Below are 19,805 nucleotides of genomic sequence, written 5' to 3'. Positions count from 1 at the left end.
TAAATGATATTTTTATAATTTATTGGATTGGTATGGTTGTAGAAATTTCCAGAACATTTCTTTCTTTGGTGCATACAGTGTGCACTTTAAAAGATTGCCTGTGCTGCATGGATTTTGCATTATTTTGTTGTTGTTGTTGGAACCGGTATATTTAATTGAAGATATGGTTTTGTTTTTTATTTATTTACTTTATTATTTTGATACAGAGTTCTTATGTACACTTATGTACACTATGTACACTAGATTGACCTTGAACTCACAGAAAACTGTCTGTCTATACCTCCCAAGTGCGGGGATTAAAGAGATGTACCACAGTGTCTGGGCTAAGAAATATATATTGTTTTGCTTTTAAAATTATTTTATGTATATGGATATTTTAGCTGCATGTCTGTCTATGCACCATCACCATATCTGGGCAAAGAAATATATCTTGTTTTTTTTTTCTTCTTAAGTATTTTATGTATATGGGTGTTTTTGCCTGTATGTATATCTGTGTACCACATGCATGCCTGGTGCCATTAGAGCCCAAATGAAGGCATCTGACCCCTTGAAAATAGAATTACAACTGATATAAAAAACACCATGTGGGTATTGGGATTTAAACCTGGGTCCTCTGGAAGAATAGCCACTGCTTTTAACCACTGAGTCATCTCATTAGTCCCTTAATTTTTTTTAATAAGAAAAGGTTTTTATAGCTAATATTAAGTAGTGACTATTATTTTTTAACTTTCTATTGATTTTTTTAAAAAAAATTTCACATCATACAGCTTAGTCCCACTCGTCTTCTGTTCCTTTGTATCTGCCTTCCACCCTTACAACCGACTGCCCAAAAGAAAAGAAAAAGCAATAATTTTTTAAAAAACAAAAACTTAGTACAAAACAACACACACAAACACACACACACAACTTGTCATGGAAACTGTATTATGTCACACAGTATACCCTTTTGTCCATAGGTCTTTACTTAAAATGTTCATTGCAATGTTTGGTTCAAGGCCTTTGGCTTCTGCTACACTCTCAGTACTGGTTCATCATGGGGACTCCCTCAGATAGCCTGTTGTTGTTGCCCTGTGTCATGGAGATCCAGCAGTTTTGCATCTGCAAGACCAACTCATTCACACACTCCAGCAGTTCATCAATAGAGTAGATGTTGGCATGTGGGCCAGCTCGAAGCCCTGGACCTGGACCTGGGTAATAGCTGAGCTGTCAGCCTGCCAGCTGTTCCACACTCACACCAGTAGGGCGAGCTCTCCAGCACTGCCAGGGCTAGCTCACTCAAGGCCACCACCAGCCAGTGGCAAGGCCAGCCCTCCCAAGCTCACTCCCTCAGGGCCAGCTCACCAGTTCTCCTACACAGGGCCAGCTCTCCGGAGTGCTATAGCCAGCTCTCTGCTGCTGTAGGTGGCAAGCAGGGAAGGGAGCATGGAAAACATTATTTTTATTTAAGTGTATGTGTGTTTGTGTCTGGGTGTGTGAATACAAACACCCACAGTGGTCAGATGTGTTGATAGATAACTTGGTACTGGAATTCCAGGCAAGTTTGAGACACATGACATGGGCCTAAACCAAACTCAGCCTTCTGCAAATGCAGTATGCGCTCTTAACCCCTGAGTTTTCTCTCCAGCCCCCTTCGTTTTTTGGTTTTTTTTTTTTTTTTTTTTTTTTTTTTGGATTTTCGAGACAGGGTCTCTCTGTGTTAGCCTGGGCTGTCCTGGACTCACTTTGTAGACCAGGCTGGCCTCGAACTCACAGCGACCCCGCCCGCCTCTGCCTCCCGAGTGCTGGGATTAAAGGCATGCGCCACCACGCCCGGCCCAGCCCCCTTCTTATAATTTTCCTTCTGACAGAGTCTCATCTTTCCATCCTGACACCCTATTGCTCCTCTGAGTGTTTGTACTTACAGTATCATTCCCCACCAGTGATCATGTCCATTTATGTGGTGTTCAATGGTACAAGCCTTAGATCATTATCAGTGGTCATCTTTGCTAATGAAACAGTCTCTCAGTCCTTCTTTAAGATTATACATGGACTCTGTTGCCTGCTTTTTGGTCACTCCTCCCTAGTGGGGCTGCCTCACCAGGCCTGATGCAGCTTGATGAGCTGTAGTGGGTGGGTGGGGGCTCCCCTTTACTGCAGAATAAGGGAGGGGGAAGAGGGAAGGAGGGTGGGACCAGGAGGAGAGGAGGGAGGCAGCTACGATCAGGATGTAAAGTGAATAAATTAATTAATTTTAGAAGATTATGCTTTCTCAGCGTCACTCCCCACCTTCCTTTCCTTATATTTATTCACAGTGCTTTTTAAACAGCTGGCATGGGCCAGCTCCCCCACTTTGCCTTGCCCATGCCACCACACAGCAGAGGAGGGGCCAGGCAAGCTCTCCTGCACTTACATACCTAGAGCTGGTTCACAGGCACCCCCTGACACCAGGGCCAGTTCTATGGTGCTACCTACAAAGGTTATCACTATTTTTTTTAAAGTATTTGAACACATAACCAAATAAATTTACATTCCAAACAATGCACACTCATTTATACCAGCTATGTGCAAATAGCTTACTTCATTGTTTTCTCTGCCAATCATTATTTTTTAAGTGTCTTTAACTATTAGAAATTTTGAACATTTATATTATCCATGTCCATCTCTGCCTTTGTTAGGTATGTTTGGTGACATTCTGTGCTCAGGGCATTTTTTAATATAATAGAAGCCATGCCAATGAAGACTGTCCATTTGACATTTATTGTCAATTCTAACACAAATTATTGCTGCTTACAGAATAACGTGAAGACTTATTACCAATATTGTCTAAATATGGGATAATCATTCTTGTTCCCAAGGAGATATTATATGGGAGTTCAAATGAGGCAAGGGAAATTGAAGAATATGAGGAGTGATTACACATGCATATCACATCTCATGGATCTGAGTCTGTCCAAAACCCATCAGTCCTGCCACTTCTGTAGACCTACCAGTGACTAACTATGGTAGCTTTATGCCTAAGGTGATTAAAGCAAATTAAGATGGATTCATTTGATTGGCTTCTCCAAGTGGGGTCATGATCTTAAGGTTTTTCTCTCCTTTGTTTTACATAGAACTATGTGAAGGGTTTATTCAAACATGCAAATCCAGATAACTTTTAAAATTGTTTTTAATTTCTTTACTTTTGAGATTATTAATATGCTTATATAATTTATCCATTTCCTTTCATCCCCTCAAACCCTTCCTTGCTATTTTTCAACTCCATGACCTATTTTTCATTAATTGTTGTTACATAAATATATAGATATGTGTATATGAGTATGCCTGTGTCTGTGTGTGTACACACCTGTGTGTGGCTATGTGTTCCTAAATGTAGCATTCTTAGTTTTATATGTTTATTGTTACATATGCAGTGTTAATTATGTATATTTTTCAGGTCTTAACTCTTGATATTGAATTACCAATTGATATGTTAGTCACTGGGAAAGACTATTTCTCCTGATCTCAGCATCCATCCTTTCCTTTCTTTTTTCAAAAATTATTTATGTATTTACTTTATTATATCTGGTCATAGCCCCAGCACTTGTGGAAAAGTGGGGGAGAGGGGAGAAAAGGATCTGGAGGTATCTAGAGCTCCACAAAAAGATCAAAAGAGCCAACTAACTGGGGCCCAGAAGGGCCTGCTGAGACTGAAACACCAACCAAGGACCGTGCATGGACTGGACCTGGGCCCCCTACACAGATGTAGCCAGTGGGCAGCTCAGGCTTCATGTGGGTCTTCTAGTAGGGGGAGCAGGGCTGTCTCTGACATGAACTCTGATGCTAGCTTTTTGATCGCCTCCCCTTGGTGGCACTGCCTTGCCCAGGCCATAGGGGAAGAGGACATGCTCAGTCTTGATACAACTTGTTGAGCTGGGGTGGATGGGAAGGGAGCTCCGCTTTTCAGATAACTTTCTATATTATGCAGATTTATCAGGTTTTTTTTTTTTCATACCCTTCTTGCCAGGCTCCCCCTTCAGTGTCCCTCTACAGTTGAGATGCTGTGCAGGTAAAATTAGAGGATTTTGTTCTTAACATGGGACATGAGTTCAGTTGTGGGCAGCTTTTATGTTTTTGTTTTTGTTTTTTCCCCTGCTGCTGAAGGTCTGACCTCAAGCCCTAACCTCGAGATACATCCTTAGGTGGCTGCACCTAAATGTGAGCCCATCTCTGTTAAGTCTCGTGACATGGATGGATAAGAAGTTTCCTTATAGTGGCAGAATTATTAATACATGTTAAAATCATGTCTCAGGCTTTTGTAGTCATGAACTCGCATCAGTAGGTATTACAGATGGCAGTGTTGAGAGCCTGTTTCAGAATGGGTATGATTTGGTAGCCTGTCGGGGTAGATGGGTTGATCCACAGATTTGTATCTGTAATCTGTTGTTTTACACAAAAGAAACTGCTCCTCGTGGGACCTTTGGTATTTGGCATCATCTTTTCATGCTGATTTCCTGGTTTGAAGCTGTTGGTTGCTAAGCAGACTTTACCTTGCTTTACCTTTTAGTTTAGTTTAGTTTAGTTTGCAACTATCAACATGTCCACGTAGCTTCCACAAGATTAGTTAGCCTCCGGGGCGTGACGTCATGTTCTCTCAGGTGTTTTCTATAGAGCACGTCGCTGACCAATTAGGCTGTGAGACTTCTTCTATGCATAGGTGCTTTATGTGACACCTGTATTTGGTCTGCATCTGGACTTCTTTTAAGTACGTGAAATTACCTCTAGAAAAAGAAGTTTGAAGAATTATAACATGTCCAGAAATTAACTGGTGGGTTTAACGCAAGGATATACTTGAGATTGTTCCCTTTTCTTGCTGTGTTTTGTTATCTTTCTTTGTGGAGATTTAAAAAAAAAAAATCTAAACACCTATTGACAGTGTTGGATCTGAGTCAAAGCAAGAAGAGGAAGGCTCCCACCTGCTCACGTGTGAGGTACTGCACATGGCAGTGTTAAACACTGTGATCGGAACGGGCGTGTTGATATGTTAGCCTTTAGGGCTGCTCACCCCTGACCCTGTCAGAAGTATAAGCTTCTCTCTGCTGTGCACAACCAGCACCTTCTCCACAATGGCTAATACTTCATTCACTTTTCTATTTTCAGTTATTGAAGTAAGTGTGTGTGTGTGTGTGGTGTGTGTGTGTGTGTGTGTGTGTGTGTGTGTGTGTGTGTGTGTGTGTTTGTGTGTGTGTGTGTGTGTTATATGTGCAGGTGCCTATGGAAGATAGTTAGTCACCTGATACAGGTGCTGAGCCCCAAGCTTTGATCCTCTAGGAGAGCAGTGAGCACTCTTTAACTACTGAGTCATCTCTCCAGACCTTGTTTTCTATTTAAAATTTTTTATTCTTGATCTTTCTCAAGTCTTTAAGTCCCGTAATGAGACCTCATGTCCTTAATGCCCTTTGTCTTGTTTTTCTGAGACTGCCTTGCTAGGTTCTGACTTGCTGCGATTTATATTTTTAAGAGCCCCACCATACCATTATCTTTTCATTGTCCAGAATCTCATCTGACTTAGCAGAGGTTGCCTTTCATGGAACCTGTTTTTCTTGAGCCCCTTGCTTCTTCCTGTAGGAACATATCTAGTGTCTTCCATATCTGCCCCAGTCTTTTCTGCTTTTTTTGTCTGTCTCAAATCAAGCAGCATTGCAGGTGTTGAGGAAGGCTAAAAAGTCACATCATCCATAAACTTGGAAGATCCTGAGCTGACGATGGAAACACGCCCCTTTCCTTTATCGGGGAGAGTGGCGATGGGTAATAATATCACTGGGTACCAGAAACCAGGCTTTATTGCAGACTGCTGGGGATCTTGGCACAGGTGTGGGAGGTGCTGGGGTGTGCATCCTGCACCACTTTGTAGTGAAGTGTTAGATACATCTATCAGCACAGAACGTGGAAGAATAAAGTATATTGCTGGTATGTGAAGGCTCCTATTGAAATATAAGTACTGAGAGTGCTGACTGCCAGAATGTGGATTTATGGGAAATAAAGCCCTAAAATCCTTTCTCCAGCAACAACAAAAATATAGACCTCTTGGAAGCAGCTTTTCCTCTCTGTGTACTTAGCTCCCATTGAGCTTAAATTGCTCTCAGTATTGGGATAATGACAATTCGATAATACAGGATGTGGAAGACAAACCAAATAAATTAACCAGCTGCTTTTAAGGCTAGTTCGCTCAATGACTTACCCCTAAAATGCTTTGTAGAACATTCGTGCTCAGTAGGTCTCTAGGCAGTTTTATGACTAGAAGAAAGAAATGGATTTTATTAAATGTCAGTGAAATAGGGGCAGATAGCTCTGTGGTACTTAAATTAGTGCAGAATGTGGGTAAGAAAAGTAGTTTATCTCTCTGTAAATCATGAGTGCAGAACTTGCCTTGGCATTCCTGCTCGAAAATGTGTTCCTACTCAAAATTCCCATAGATTAGTATAAAACAGTAAGTGGAAAGTGCACCGTTTGGAGCTAGTCTCCTGCATGAAGCTCTGTGCCCCACGGAAGGACAGTGATAAAATGGGCAGCCGTTACCTGCACACGTGTGAAGCGGAGTACCATGTGAGCTTAGAAGCTTGAGCCCGTGAGTGCGGAAGAAGGGCTGGGGAAGAGGCTGAGAGGAGCTGCTGAGGAGCTGGGGGGCGGGGGGCAGGGGGCAAGGTGCAAGGGAAGAGCTGGTCAGGTGCAGGGAGCCTGAGAAGTGAGCACCGTCAATCCGGAGAGCCAAACACAGGGCGCATCTCTGTCCCTCAGTGAGAAGATCAGCAGCGGCTTAAATGGAGCGTGGGAAGACCAACGCTAAAAGCAGTTTTCAACGTTTTGATAAGCTTTGTAAAAGTTACATCCTCTGCCCTCAGAGTGGGCGGTAGCCCATCATTGCAGGAGGTGGACACCAGCTCAAAAGAGTAAATCCCTTGTGACAGGGAAGGTGTGTTAATTGTGGGAGTAGCTTGAAGGTCTTCCCTTTAAATTTTAGAGGCAGCACAGATTCCTGTGTTTTCAATAGGTTTTGAAGCATCGGGAGCTACAGATGGGCTATATCTGAAGAGAGACGCCGGGCCATTACATAGCTCCACCAATTGCAAACACATCATGTATTGACAATGAAAGGAGGACAATGAGAGGAGCGTCTAGCAAAGCGAAAGGTGTGGTCCTTTCTCCATCAGGGAGAAGCAAGGATGCTCAAATGATAGCCAGAGCCAGTGAGGAGGGTACCTTAACTGGACTGTGGTGCTGTGATTGGACCAGTGTGATTATAAAGCGCATATCAGCACCAAGCCATTGGAGAGACATGACTTACAGAGAATGCCTGCTTCTTTACAGATAATTTATTTTTGTTGACAAAAGGCAACAGTGATAGGATTAAAAACTACTACATTTTGAGAAACATCCAAAATGAAGACAAATCACATTTAATTTGTAGTGGAAAATAGTTTTAAATGTCTCATTCATTTAGTGAAATTAGCGTGTTTCTTTCTTTGGACTTGGGATGGTTTTGTTTTGCAGCATGTGACACCTGCATGCGTGCTCTGGGCCTTTCTGTCTCCATGAAGCCTTCACCGAGGAGCGTTGCTCTTCCCGTTTCACATAAACGGAGCTTACAGGGTTTGTCTGCACCGAGCCTGACAGGGCCTGACTTCTGACTTCTTGTCTCCTTCCTTTTCTTCTTGCCCTCTCTTAGAACTCCTGGAAACAGGACAGGACAAAGGGAAGCTAGAGCCAGCGGGCCTCCGCTTCTCCTGGTGACCCAAACAAACTGACGGTAGCAGAAAGGACGGCCTGGAGGGAATTATAATTTTGGTTTCATCATAGTAGCTCTTAATGGTTTTCTGAAGAAATTGATAATATATTTTAAAGGAAGTGATTAATTGCTTATAGCTCTTCACCTAGAGCTAGAGCCTTGTGAGAGTTCCTTCATCCAGTCTTCCTCAGGACTCCTAATAGGATCTCCAGTCACAGGCAGTCAGCTCTTAAAGTCACATAGTAGTAGTAAAGAGACTGAGCAGGTCCTATTTATATGGTGGTGGCAGCAGCGGCGGCAGTGTGAACGTGCATGCACATGTGAGGTGTGTGTGTGTGTGTGTGTGTGTGTGTGTTGTGTGTGTGTGTGTGTGTGTGTGTGTGTAGCAATAATTAAAGAAGAGGTCATACATTTGAGAGGAAGTTGAGGAAGGGGAAAAATGGAAACCATGTAAATACAGTTCTCATAATAGTCTCAAAAAATCTTTTAATTAAAAACAAAGAAGTAGAGGTAAATTAATTCAAAAGCACATTTGTGTTTCCTTTTAAGTTTTCAGTGAGGTTTTATTGTTTCAACTATTTCCCTAAAAATAAGACAGTGGACTTCATCCTTATTAATACTAATATATGCATAATATATACCTAATATATATGGACTAACTTCTGAATTCTTTTCTCTTTCCTGCCCTCTCCTGGAACTCCTAGCACTAGGACAGGACAGGGGGAAGCTAGAGGCCAGCTGGCCTCTGTTTCCTCTGGTGACCCCAAGCAAAGTGATTGTAGCAGAAGGGACTCTGTTATTATAAAAATAATGTGAATATCTAGAGAAGTATCTATACAAGATTTTCTGTCCACTTTTCTAGAATTATGATTACACTGCAATATATGGTTCATATTCCTATATATTCTATGTTAATAAATATTTAGTATAGAGCTATTCACTCATATTTTATTTAAGGGAATCATAGAAAATACTATTTTGTATTTGTTTTTATTTACTATGCTAGGTATCTTTATATTTATAATATATGGGGGAAAGAGAGAGAGAAAGAGAGAGGGAGGGAGAACACACTAGTCTTGGCTTTAATCAGTCTCCACATTGTGCTCGGCATGGTCTATTTGTGGTTGTCGTATATAACTTTATTGTACTTTTTTTTTTTTTTTTTTTTTTTTGGTTTTTCGAGACCGGGTCTCTCTGTGTAGCCTTGGCTGTCCTGGACTCGCTTTGTAGACCAGGCTGGCCTCGAACTCACAGCGATCCACCTGCCTCTGCCTCCCGAGTGCTGGGATTAAAGGCGTGCGCCACCACGCCCGGCTCTTTATTGTACTTTTTACTTACTGCTTTATTCCACAGAATTTCTAGGTTACCCTTGATGGTTCCTCCCCAGTGCTTTGGACATGAACTGAACTGGACTGAAGTGAACTGAAATAGGAGTTTAAATTTCTCTCTCCATGTGTGGTGGTCCCTGCTAGGAATCCTAGAGTTTGAAGATAGAGGGATTGCAGCCCTACAACTCTACAGCAGGATTGTAGGCCAGCAGTAGTGAAACCTGTGTCTGCCGCATCCCAGTTCCCTCATGGCATCTGTTTTCAGCACTAGCGAACAGTGGGAAAACACACACTTCTGGATGATGTGCTGTCAGTAACACATTTTATAAATGTCATTGCTTAAAGAGTTGAAGTTGGGTATATCAAGGAAAATATTTTATTAATGCATGAACTATCAGAACTATGTCTTCCTTAGGATTAAGGCATTTTGACCAGTTATATTTTATTTTAAAATTTCCAGTGGGATTTCACAATAGATTCTTCTCTTTATACAGAGCCTAGCTGCTGTGGAATGTTTGAAGACCATAAATCCTAAAGCAAATGGTCCATACCTTGTGATTTGATTTACTGTTCAAAAAATACTGTCAAATTATTTGCTTTGGATTAAATGAAAGAAAAGCTGACTGTTTCCAGCTAAAGCAGTTTAGCCTGTGGTGACTATCATGTCAGTGAGAAACTTAAGAGGCTCTCATTTCCCAGTTTACAAAATGAATTAGTTCCTAGTTCCTTATTTGAAAAGCTTTTCTGAAGCTGGGTCCACGAAGCATTGTTTGCGCCGAGTCTTGGTGTTTTGGTGCCATCTTGTGGCTGGGACTTGCCATACCTCAGTGCTCGAATCTGATTTAAGTAGGAATCCAGGCAGTTCAGGATGCATAGGAGATTCTTTCCAAAAGCAGGTTATCTACTAAAAAATTAAACATAAAAAATATTGAAGGTGGATTATTTGTCATTTGGTAACACTGATACACAGAAAGGGTAAGTAAAGGGTCTTCTGTGTGACTCTGGGTGTCTGAAAGCCTGTGTTTTGCTGTGTCCTCAGTTGCTGCTGTTTGAGCGGACATGGATGAACAGATGGAAGTCTTCCGTCCTACACGAAGGGGAAGGGAACATAAGGAGTGTGAAGTGGAGGGGACATCTGATTGCTTGGGCCAATAATATGGTAAAGGCACATGTCTGTCTCTCTAACACTTGTACAGTCTCGGAAGGGTGCCAGCTAGAAAGGCCCAGGGCAGAGGAGATGATAGCACTGTTCTGGTGGACACAGTGACTGATACCACACCACAGCTCAAGGAGTCTTGTCACCTGGCCTTTCATAGCCCAGTAGTTCCCAGCACATCGGTTTTGGAGTAAGAATCCGAGGCACAGAGTAGCCAAGAAAATGAAAAGCCGTCTTAATATTTGAAGGGCAGCTTCAGGCATGTGCTCTGGAGATGCATTTATCTGTTGCCATGGGCCACTGGTAGAAGCAAGTGAAGAATATTTTTGATTTCTCCTTCACTCCTAGTAAGCATAGGCCAAAAACACAGCCCTGCCATTTAAGAAGTGTAGTGTACTTTCAGTATGCACTCACTTCAAGTTTATCTAATATAAAATGGGGCCTGGAGAAAGTTTAAAAAATAGTCTTTTCATATCTGTCATATTTTCTGAAATTTTAATACACAGATAAGAAAATCAGTTCCATTCTGTTAGGTAAGAATCATCTGGGTCCCACCCTACTGTTTGGGATTTTCTTTACTTCTCTTGGGTCACAATGAAAGTAAACAGCCATGGTCTCCAGGCTCCTTCTGAGCTGGCAGCATGCTTGGTGTTTCCATTCCAGCATTTGAGCTGTCACATGTCATTTTCTTTGAATGGATGGGTTTTCAGAACCAAAGCCTTTCTGAAAAATTAAAACTCGTTCTTGTGCAGACTAAGTGTTCCTTTAGTAATGGCTGCAGCCTGTCAGCTTGCAAGCAAGCTTGGTGTGTCTGTGCAATGCACATTTGTGTTGGATTTCCATTACCCATGCCATCATGCACTAATCACACAGCCTTGTCCAGAAAGGAGTGTGGAGTTCAATTCTCCTCACAGGCTCTGCATAAAGCAAGACCATGCCTTTGTGTGGTTCCTGGGCATGCCCACTAAACACCATTAGTGTTTTGAATAGCACACCTATTGATATGCCCCTTCTCAAGAATACAAGATGCATAATGTTGATTGTTTTGTAGGGTGTGAAGATTTTTGACATCACCTCAAAGCAAAGAATCACCAATGTTCCCCGAGATGACATCAGTCTGCGCCCAGATATGTATCCCTGCAGCCTCTGCTGGAAGGACACTGTGACACTCATTATTGGCTGGGGAACTTCCATCAAGGTGGCTGACCTGGTCTTTATATTAAATGCAAAATCACTATAGATTCATTGAGAGTGGTCTGAAGACATGGTATTCATGAATGGTTTCTGGGAAACTTAATATTTTCACCTGAACACTAATGATAGGCAGTTTGTTTGACAAGTACAGATTTTAAGATGGGCTTTTCTTTTCTCTGATGTGCAACATAATTTTCTTTTTATGTTCTCAGGAGGATGCTTTATTTGTTGCTTTCTGTTTCAGTTTCCCATAATCGCACTGCAGTCCCTTAGCCGTTTATGGAACATGCGGTTGGTTTTGGTGGTTTTGTCCAGGTGCTCATCTTCATGGTCCCTTTTCTTTGTCTTTATCCTTGAGGATTAGTTTCATTTGGGTCACTGATGGTAGCGAGGTAACACTAAAACTAAAATAATGCTGTATGTTTTATAAATTAATGACACAGAGACACTGGCTCATTATCTAGATGATTAAAGTATTTTCTGACATTTAATTATGTGGCCCATACTTGCTGCTGCTGCTGCTGTACTTGATGAGGCATAGCTGATCCCCAGAAGGAAGCCGGCAGCCCGGTCAAGCCCAGTCCCCTTTATTCCATGCTTACCAGTGCTTAGGTACAACAATCACAGAAGTTTAAAGGTGCAATACACAATTTAAAAAATAAACCAAGATTTACCTGATGTAAAAGTACATATGAGGAAATATCTCAGCAACAGTTTAACAGTGTAGCCTTTAGCATCAGGAAGACCTGGGGTTGATTGACCCTTTCCACTTACTTCTTAGATGTGTAGAAGGGCATACATAGAGCCTGGAATATTGTAATGGCTTATAAATGTTACCTGTTATTCAAACTTCAGCCCTATAAGGGAAATGAGAGCCCCAAGTAGAAACAGAAAGCATGGCAGTGGCTAGCGCCTCGCTGCCCGACCCAACCCTGTGGCCTCTGGGCCCTTCTCTGCCAGCCCTCCTCACGACTGTCACGCACATACTCTTCTTTTAAAATCTAACCTCAAGTGCTTATTTATGTGGGAAGAATGTGATTAAGTTCAGGATGGAGAGATTGTCCTGGCCTGTCCGTCTCCTTTTCTTAGTTACTTTTCCATTGCTGTGATAAAACACCATGACCAAGGCAACCTGTAGAAGCGAGTGTTGAATTGGGCTTATGTTTTCAGAGAGTTAGAGAAGCAGCAGATGTGAGGCTGGAGCAGCCAAGAGATCACATCATGACCCCTGAGTAGCAGGTGGAAAGAGGATGTGCTGGGAGCAATGCAGGTCTCTAACAAACCCAAAGCCCACCCCCTGGTGACATTCGACTTCCAACAAGCCACACCGCTGAACCCTTTCCAAGTAGTTCCATCAGTTGGGGACCAATGATGTAAACACGTGGTCTCTGGGAGGCCACTCCTCTTCCTACCACCACATTACAGTCCCTGCCCTTCAGGCTCATGGCCGTAACATAGTGGTCCAACTTCAAAAGTCCCCATAGTGTCTCCGTTTCAAAACTGTTTAAAAGTCCAAACTTCCAAGTTTCTTCTTTCAAGGCAGTCACTTAATTGTAAACCCCTGTAAAATCAAAAGTAATTACATACTTCCACAATTACATGATGGCACAGAATATACATTACCATTACAAAAGAGAGGAATAGGGGTTAGTAAAAATAATAATAATGATAATAATAATAATAATAATAATAATAATAATAATAATAATAATAATAATATTGGACCAAGAAAGTTCAAGACCCGGCAGAGAAAACTCCCAAGTCCTGTAGCTAGCTCTATGTCCAATGTCAGAGGGCTTGGATGGCTCTGTCTTTCCAGATTTGCTGCCTGCAACACACTTCTCTCTCATAGACTGGTTCCACTCCTGTGTGCAGCTCTCTTTGGCACATATCCCTTGGCTCTGGCATCACCGACATCTTGGAGTCTCCAACACAATCCCGGATTCACTTTCACAGGTTCACAAAATGGCCTCTGAAGGCCTCTTGCTCATTCAGGACCTTCATCCAGGACTGCCCAACCACACATTCCCTGGCCTCAGCAGCTCCCCTTAACAATGGAGGGAGACTCCACACCTTTACCAGTGTGTGCTTCGTGACTGTAAAGCCAGAACCGCTGGGCAGTGCTGCCAAGTTTGGTGGATGCTTGAGATGGAGCCTGGCCACAGTTGCAGCAGCTTTCCATTGTTGTTGCTGTACGGAAGCAGAGAATTCCTGAGACCGTTTACTCTTACAGATGGAGTTAGCTCGAGGGCACCCTGCCTTTATTCCATTTTGGATCAGCCTGTCCTTTATCACTGCATCGCTTTTAGCACACGATATTTTGGTGCTGTTTTTCCTCTTTAAACTATACATTATGTGTTTCTTTTTGCCACGCTTGCCCTTTTTCACTGTAGACCCAAGAGTGATTACTAATAGCCCAGCAATAGAATCAATACTAGGTTGCCTTGAAGTCTGCTTTGCCAAAGAAATTAGTCCATTGCTTTTTCAATTTAGCCTCATGCAAATTCTTAGACAAGGACAAAATGCAACTCTTTGTTGGCCAAACTATCAAAAGACTGGCCTCTATCCAAGTTGCTAATATTTTTCCCTCTGAAGCTTCCTGACCTGTGCCTCCACAGTCCACATAGCTCTCAGCACTCCTTCCAAGATCCTCCTGGTACTGCCCAGTTAGCCCAGCTTGCAGCATCAACCACCTTCCTACTCCAAAGTCCCAGAGCCTTCCACATTGCACCAAAATACAACAGGGCAGGTTCGTCACAGCGGTATCCCACTCCTTGGTACCAGCTTCTGTCTGCCTCGTTTTTCTGTTGCTGTGATGAAACACTCTGGTGAGGGCAGCTTATAAAAGAGCTTTTAATTGGACTTATGGTTGCAGATAATTCAGAGCCCATCGTAGCATGGCAGCAAGCAACAGGCACGTTGGCTGGAGCATCTGAGAACTCACATTTTGGTCCACAAATAGGTGGCAGAGAAGAACACATTGGGAATGGTTTTGCAAGCCTTCTGAGTCTTCCAGGCCCACCTCTAGTGACAAACCTCCTCCTCCAAGGCCACACCTTCTAATCCTTAGCAAATAGTTCATAGACTAAGAACAAAGTATCCAAACATGTGAGCCTGTGGGGGCCATGGTCATCCAAAGTAACCATACTAGAAATACCAGGGTGGAGGTGGACAAGAGAGGGGCTGTTACACAAGAGAAAAGTGTGTTGCTTCTGCAGTGAGCAAGCTGGCCAGGCGTAGATTCTCTCTTGGGGCCTTCAAGGAAGTGCTGCTGTCCTGCCCACACCTCAGGCCACCTGACTATGAAACTGATCAGGCCTGTAGCTGTAGACCTATAAGTGAATGAATGCATATCTGTTTAAAACTGCCGCATTTGTGTAATGTGTTAAAACAGTCATAGATAATGAATGCACATTCTCTATGCTTAAATCACAATATGCAAATTTTATGTCATTATACTATTTTATTAGGGATTTTTTTTCTTCCTCAGTCTAGGTCATATTTTGAGCATTTCTCAGTTCAAAATCTTAGTGAGAAATCTTGGCTAATAGAAGCAACTAGAATATGTGTTGGGGGAGTGAAAGTTTAGGGGGTAAATACATTTTTAGTTGCTGGTTTACAAAATACATATTTCTATGTCAACTTTACAGGTGTAATTTGAAACAAAGACGGACAGACTTTGGGGAAAGTGCACATAGTAAAAATGTTCTTCCCTCACACAGTGGGAAACTACTCTCACCTTCCAGGCTATACACATATGGGATCATAATGGGATGCATGCTGACTGCTGATGCTGTTGGGCAACCATAGTGTGCATGTTCTACCAGAAACCCCTCCAGCATGTGTCTGCAGTCTTTAAGTAGAGCTTCAGGGAATGGGCCGCTAGAAACAGCAAGTCTATATGGAAGTTCTCTTTCTTTGTCATAGACTGTAACTTTATTGGGCCAATGTTGGGGAATCTAAATAATGGTTGTCATAGCTTGTCCAAACTAATTACTTAATTTATTTTTTACTTTTAAGTGTATGCGTGTTTTTCCTGCATGTATATCTGGGCATCTTATATGCCTACAAGGGTGAAAAGAGGGCAGCGGATCCTTTGGAACTGGAGTTCAGAGCTACAGTGAAAGTTCTGAGCCACCATGTGGGTGCTAGGAACTGACCCAGGTCCTTTGCAGGAGCATCCAGTGCGTGTCACTGCTGCGTCGTCTCTCAGGCCCCTCCAACCCATTCCGTCTTTTATGACTTAGAGCATATTACATGTACTCCACCGCTGGGAGACATGATTACCTTTTAAAATGGTATAGAGCATTCTGTCATATCTAGAGAATAACATGTGAATTTCTATTCCAGATATGCTCAGTGAAGGAACGTCATGCCAGTGAGATGCGGGATCTGCCGAGTCGATACGTTGAAATAGGTATGGGCCCTCCCACATCTCCTGTGATGGTAAAACTTCAACAAAGTCTCTGGTTGTCAGATGGAAAGTGAAGGCCACGTCCTCCACCAGAGCGTATCTCTTGGTATTTGCATAAAATGGGTCCAGAAAGCCTTCAGGTTCTGGAAACTCACTGGGAAAACCCTTCTTTCCCCCCAAACAAACAAAATATCTTTCTCATAATAACTTTGTAGTTGGCTTTGAAATCAGATAATCATAGATTTGGATCCTGGTTTAATATTTACTGCCAGAACCTCAGACAGATTTCTGCTGTTTCAATATTCTCATGTGTGAAAGGTGAGAAAGAATGCTGTCAGGTGGCTGTAAGGAGGGTGAGTTCATGTGTGCATGTACCTACTACAGTACTTACTCTTGGTCATCTTCACTTGAAACTCCTCAGCACTCATTTTTTGTTACCATAAGCTTGGCCCCATATTGGAGCATTACAGCTGCCTTCTAGTGGTCTCTGCTCACTGTGACTCTAAGCCAGCCTCTTGTCACAATAGAAGTGCAGACCAGATCGTGTAATTGTCCCTCACTTGTCCTTCCACGTTGTTCAGAGGATAAAGAATGCTGCAGGGGCTGGGGTTGCCCAACCCTGTCTCCAGCAGCAGCTCTCACTGAGCCTATTTGTGGTCTGTGTGCTGCAGCCACAGCGACTTGTCTGCACAGACCAGGCTCTTCCTTCCCAAACTGTGTCGAGAACATTCATCTTGCATCTTTTCTCTTCACCAGCTTTTAATCATACCTTGGGCCAAGCATTGCTTTCCTGAGAAAACCCGCTTGACTAGACTACGCCCACACATTCAGGTGTGGGTTCTCTCTGCCCCGGCTGTGTGGCTGCATCAGTTCTTGATTTCTTGATTATTGGTACATTTCTGTGTCACTTCAATGCAAGCATAGGCTCATCTATTTTTGCTTACTTTCTTGAGTGCCTAGAGCATTATAGTAGATACTAAATACTACGCTGAATGATTAAGTGCCTCTTGGAATCAGCTACATGTTTCATGTACCAAGTATTATATGCCATTACATTGATGAGGAAAAATAAGTCTTTCCATATTAAAGTCGGCTGTAAAATGTGCTTGTGCCTTTGGATGGTGGGTGGTATGGAAGCTGTTTCTGTAGCCAGAGGCGGCTCACACCTGCAATCCCAGCACTCAGGGATCTGTGGCAAGAGGCTTGACACAAGTTTGAGATTACCATGGTTACATAGTGGGCTCAAGGCCAGCCTGGCTGCAGGGTAAAGCAGTGTCTCAAGAGCACAGAGCAGACAAACAACAGCAGAAGGAACCCCAGTCTCACAGGTAAGAATTTCCCAAGCACTACAGACCTCGCACACATCAACGGAGACGCTGTGTGTCTGTTTGCTGAACAACTGAGTGTGATGGAAATGCCCAGCTTTTTTCCCCCTGAAGTTTTTAAAATTTTGGTTGAGAGAAGTACCTCATTTAGAGAAATGAAATTATGTTTTTCCTTATTTCATTCTTAGGTCAGCAACCTGCAGTTATGCAGGCTCCATGTTAGTGAGTCTCTGCAGCACACATGCCTTGGGGAGTTTGCTGTGACTCTGTTCTCCTTTCAGGGGGTAGAGAGTCCCTGTGATTTGTTCATGACTTGTGTTTAGCTCATAAACTGAGATGATTTTATACTTATAATAAAAAGAATAACCATTTGGTGTAGACATCTTTACCCAGCATGCCTTGACCTTCTCTTTTTCTTTTATCTAAGCTTGAATATTGTTATAATGAAGCATCCTCGTTACATATTCCAGATTAATGTACCAGATATCAACTAGAGAATCTGGGATTAAAATGAAACCTAAGTTGCCTTAAATGGTCTCTGACCTGTGTGTTACTGTTGGCTTGTTTTTTGTTGTTGCTGTTGTTGTTGTTTTTTTAATTTTCCTTGTATTTTGTCTGTTAGTCAGTCTCTTCACTTTTCACTTCAGGTCCCTCTAACTCTATGATTTGCTTGTGTGAAGCATCGCATCACTTTTTACTTCAGCGTGTCTGCTTCTGAGCAATCCCTGAGGCTACTGACGTGCTGATTCCAATAGTGTTTTCTCTGACCACCGGGGTCAAGCAAGTGTCCAGACGTAGTGAATGCTCTCTGGGCACAGTTTGCTCCTGGTTTGGCCTGCCGGCTAAGGGCAGGGGTCCTTTACAACAGCCACTGACTGCTGTAAAGGAGCTAGAGTGCAACATGAGAGATGCGCAGATAACTGTTCTTCCTTGCGGATTGGCATTTGGGGAGGGACCAGAAGAGATGGTGGAAGTTCTGTGCCCTGCGATATGCTTGCCCTTACGCTAGAAAAGAGAGTTCTAGAGAGGGCAGCGCACTCTGAGCACAAAGACTTCAAGTCTTCCACTGCTGTCCTTGGTGGGGCAGTATAGGTGTAGCTTGTGTTCTCTGTGTTGTCACTCAGAGTGTCCAGCTGGGAAAGTAAGGCATTGGAGTCTGACGCCTGCTGCTGCTCTTCTGAAGAGACATTAGTTGCTGATGTTCTGTGTGCTCAGTGCACCGATTCTTACAGCATATCTTGCTGCTTTCTGAGCACGCTACAGTGTGGAGGCCTTTGCTACCATGTTGGCATGCGGCGACCATGTGGCAGTGCAGTTCCTACCACAACTGGTGCTCTTCAGCAAAACGCTGTGTGTGGAAACACAGCACACTGCCTCGGCTCCAGAGCCTTCTCTTCACTTCTAGATGCTCCTGATCTCAAGTGTACGCTCTGTCTTGTCTGGCACTAGTTTTCTCTCAGCCTCCACTTCCAAGCCTTTGATTTCTCTGTGGACTGTACAACCCAACAATTTGCTCTTTGTGATTTATCTTTTCCTGATAATCCGTTTAAATGTGTGCTTCTGTCTAGCTAGATTTGTAAACCACCTGTTTCAAAGTAGCTTTCCTTTAGGAAAAGACAAAACGTATTAAAAGTATTAAAGTCATTGTTCTGTGGTGTAGAATGGAATATCAGGAAAGGTAAACTTTATTGGCCACTGTGATTTTTGAAATTCAAAGCCAATAATTGCTAGAAGATATTTTACAAAGTTAGTCCATAAGTGTTTGATGTTCTGTGTATGTTCTATAGGAGAATAAATACAGCAGTTTGACATTTCTTCCTTTACATATGTAGACATACTTGTTCCTTGTATCTATATGTATTCTAGTACCACGTCCTCTAGCCAACCTTTCTTTTCCTTAGCATGAGAGGTGAGCAGCACCTGTGAGATCTGAATACACTCTTGTCTTAGTGGAGAATAGTGAAAAGCGTGGTTCTCGCTGTGGTGTTGTAGGACACAGTATCTGCGGGTACCCCACACACTAGCAACTCAGCGAGTGAGGCTTCACGTGGGGTTTTTGTTTTTGACATGTTTCTATTTGTAGGTTTTAAGAGAGGAATTAGCGGGTGGCAGAGATGCAGCAGTTACAACTCTTCACTGTGGGTCACACCGAGTGTTGCTGTCATTGCGGGTTTTGTTTCTCTAAGCAGACTGTGGGTGGTGTGAGGGAATGACTCAACACAAGGGATGCTCCAGCTTTATCTAGACGTTGATAACTCCTGTATTTATAAACTCTTAACCATTAGTTTTCATAATATACTTCTTCCTTGTTACTCTACGTGATCATTAACTCACAGTTGGTAATGTGATAGCTTAGTGTCTACAAGTACACATTTACCACCTGAAACTGAGATGAACGCCTGCAGCCTTCTCTTGTTTTATCCTGAACATATTAGTGTTTTCCATGATCTCAGAGATCATGAACTCTCCATGTTGTTTATGTAAGCACTGCAGATTAAGGAAATCAGGATGTAGAGTGAAGATTTGCGTAGGGCACTATCCTGATGGCTCTGTTCTGTACCTTATAGCTAAGTTGTTGTTGTTGTTGTTGTTTTTGTTTGTTTGTTTGTTTTTAATATCAGGCCATGATGTAAATTTAGTTACCATT

The 19,805-nt window shown here is 42.7% G+C and overlaps 1 protein-coding gene across 1 annotated transcript in view; it reads left to right on the top strand.

Moving 5' to 3' along the window:
* VPS41 (VPS41 subunit of HOPS complex) overlaps nt 1-19,805 on the top strand; it is a 148,607-nt gene that overhangs the window by 79,223 nt on the left and 49,579 nt on the right. Inside the window, exons 8-10 of the mRNA XM_084796674.1 lie at nt 10,109-10,228; nt 11,277-11,423; nt 15,770-15,836. Coding sequence (XP_084652800.1) covers nt 10,109-10,228; nt 11,277-11,423; nt 15,770-15,836 — 334 coding nt within the window. The remainder of the gene's footprint in view (nt 1-10,108; nt 10,229-11,276; nt 11,424-15,769; nt 15,837-19,805) is intronic.

This window comes from Acomys minous (assembly GCF_964271855.1).
Source record: "Acomys minous genome assembly, chromosome: 9".
Lineage (NCBI taxonomy): Eukaryota > Metazoa > Chordata > Mammalia > Rodentia > Muridae > Acomys > Acomys minous.
The sequence above is the reverse complement of the archived record's forward strand: the minus strand, read 5'-3'. Positions and strand labels throughout refer to the sequence as shown.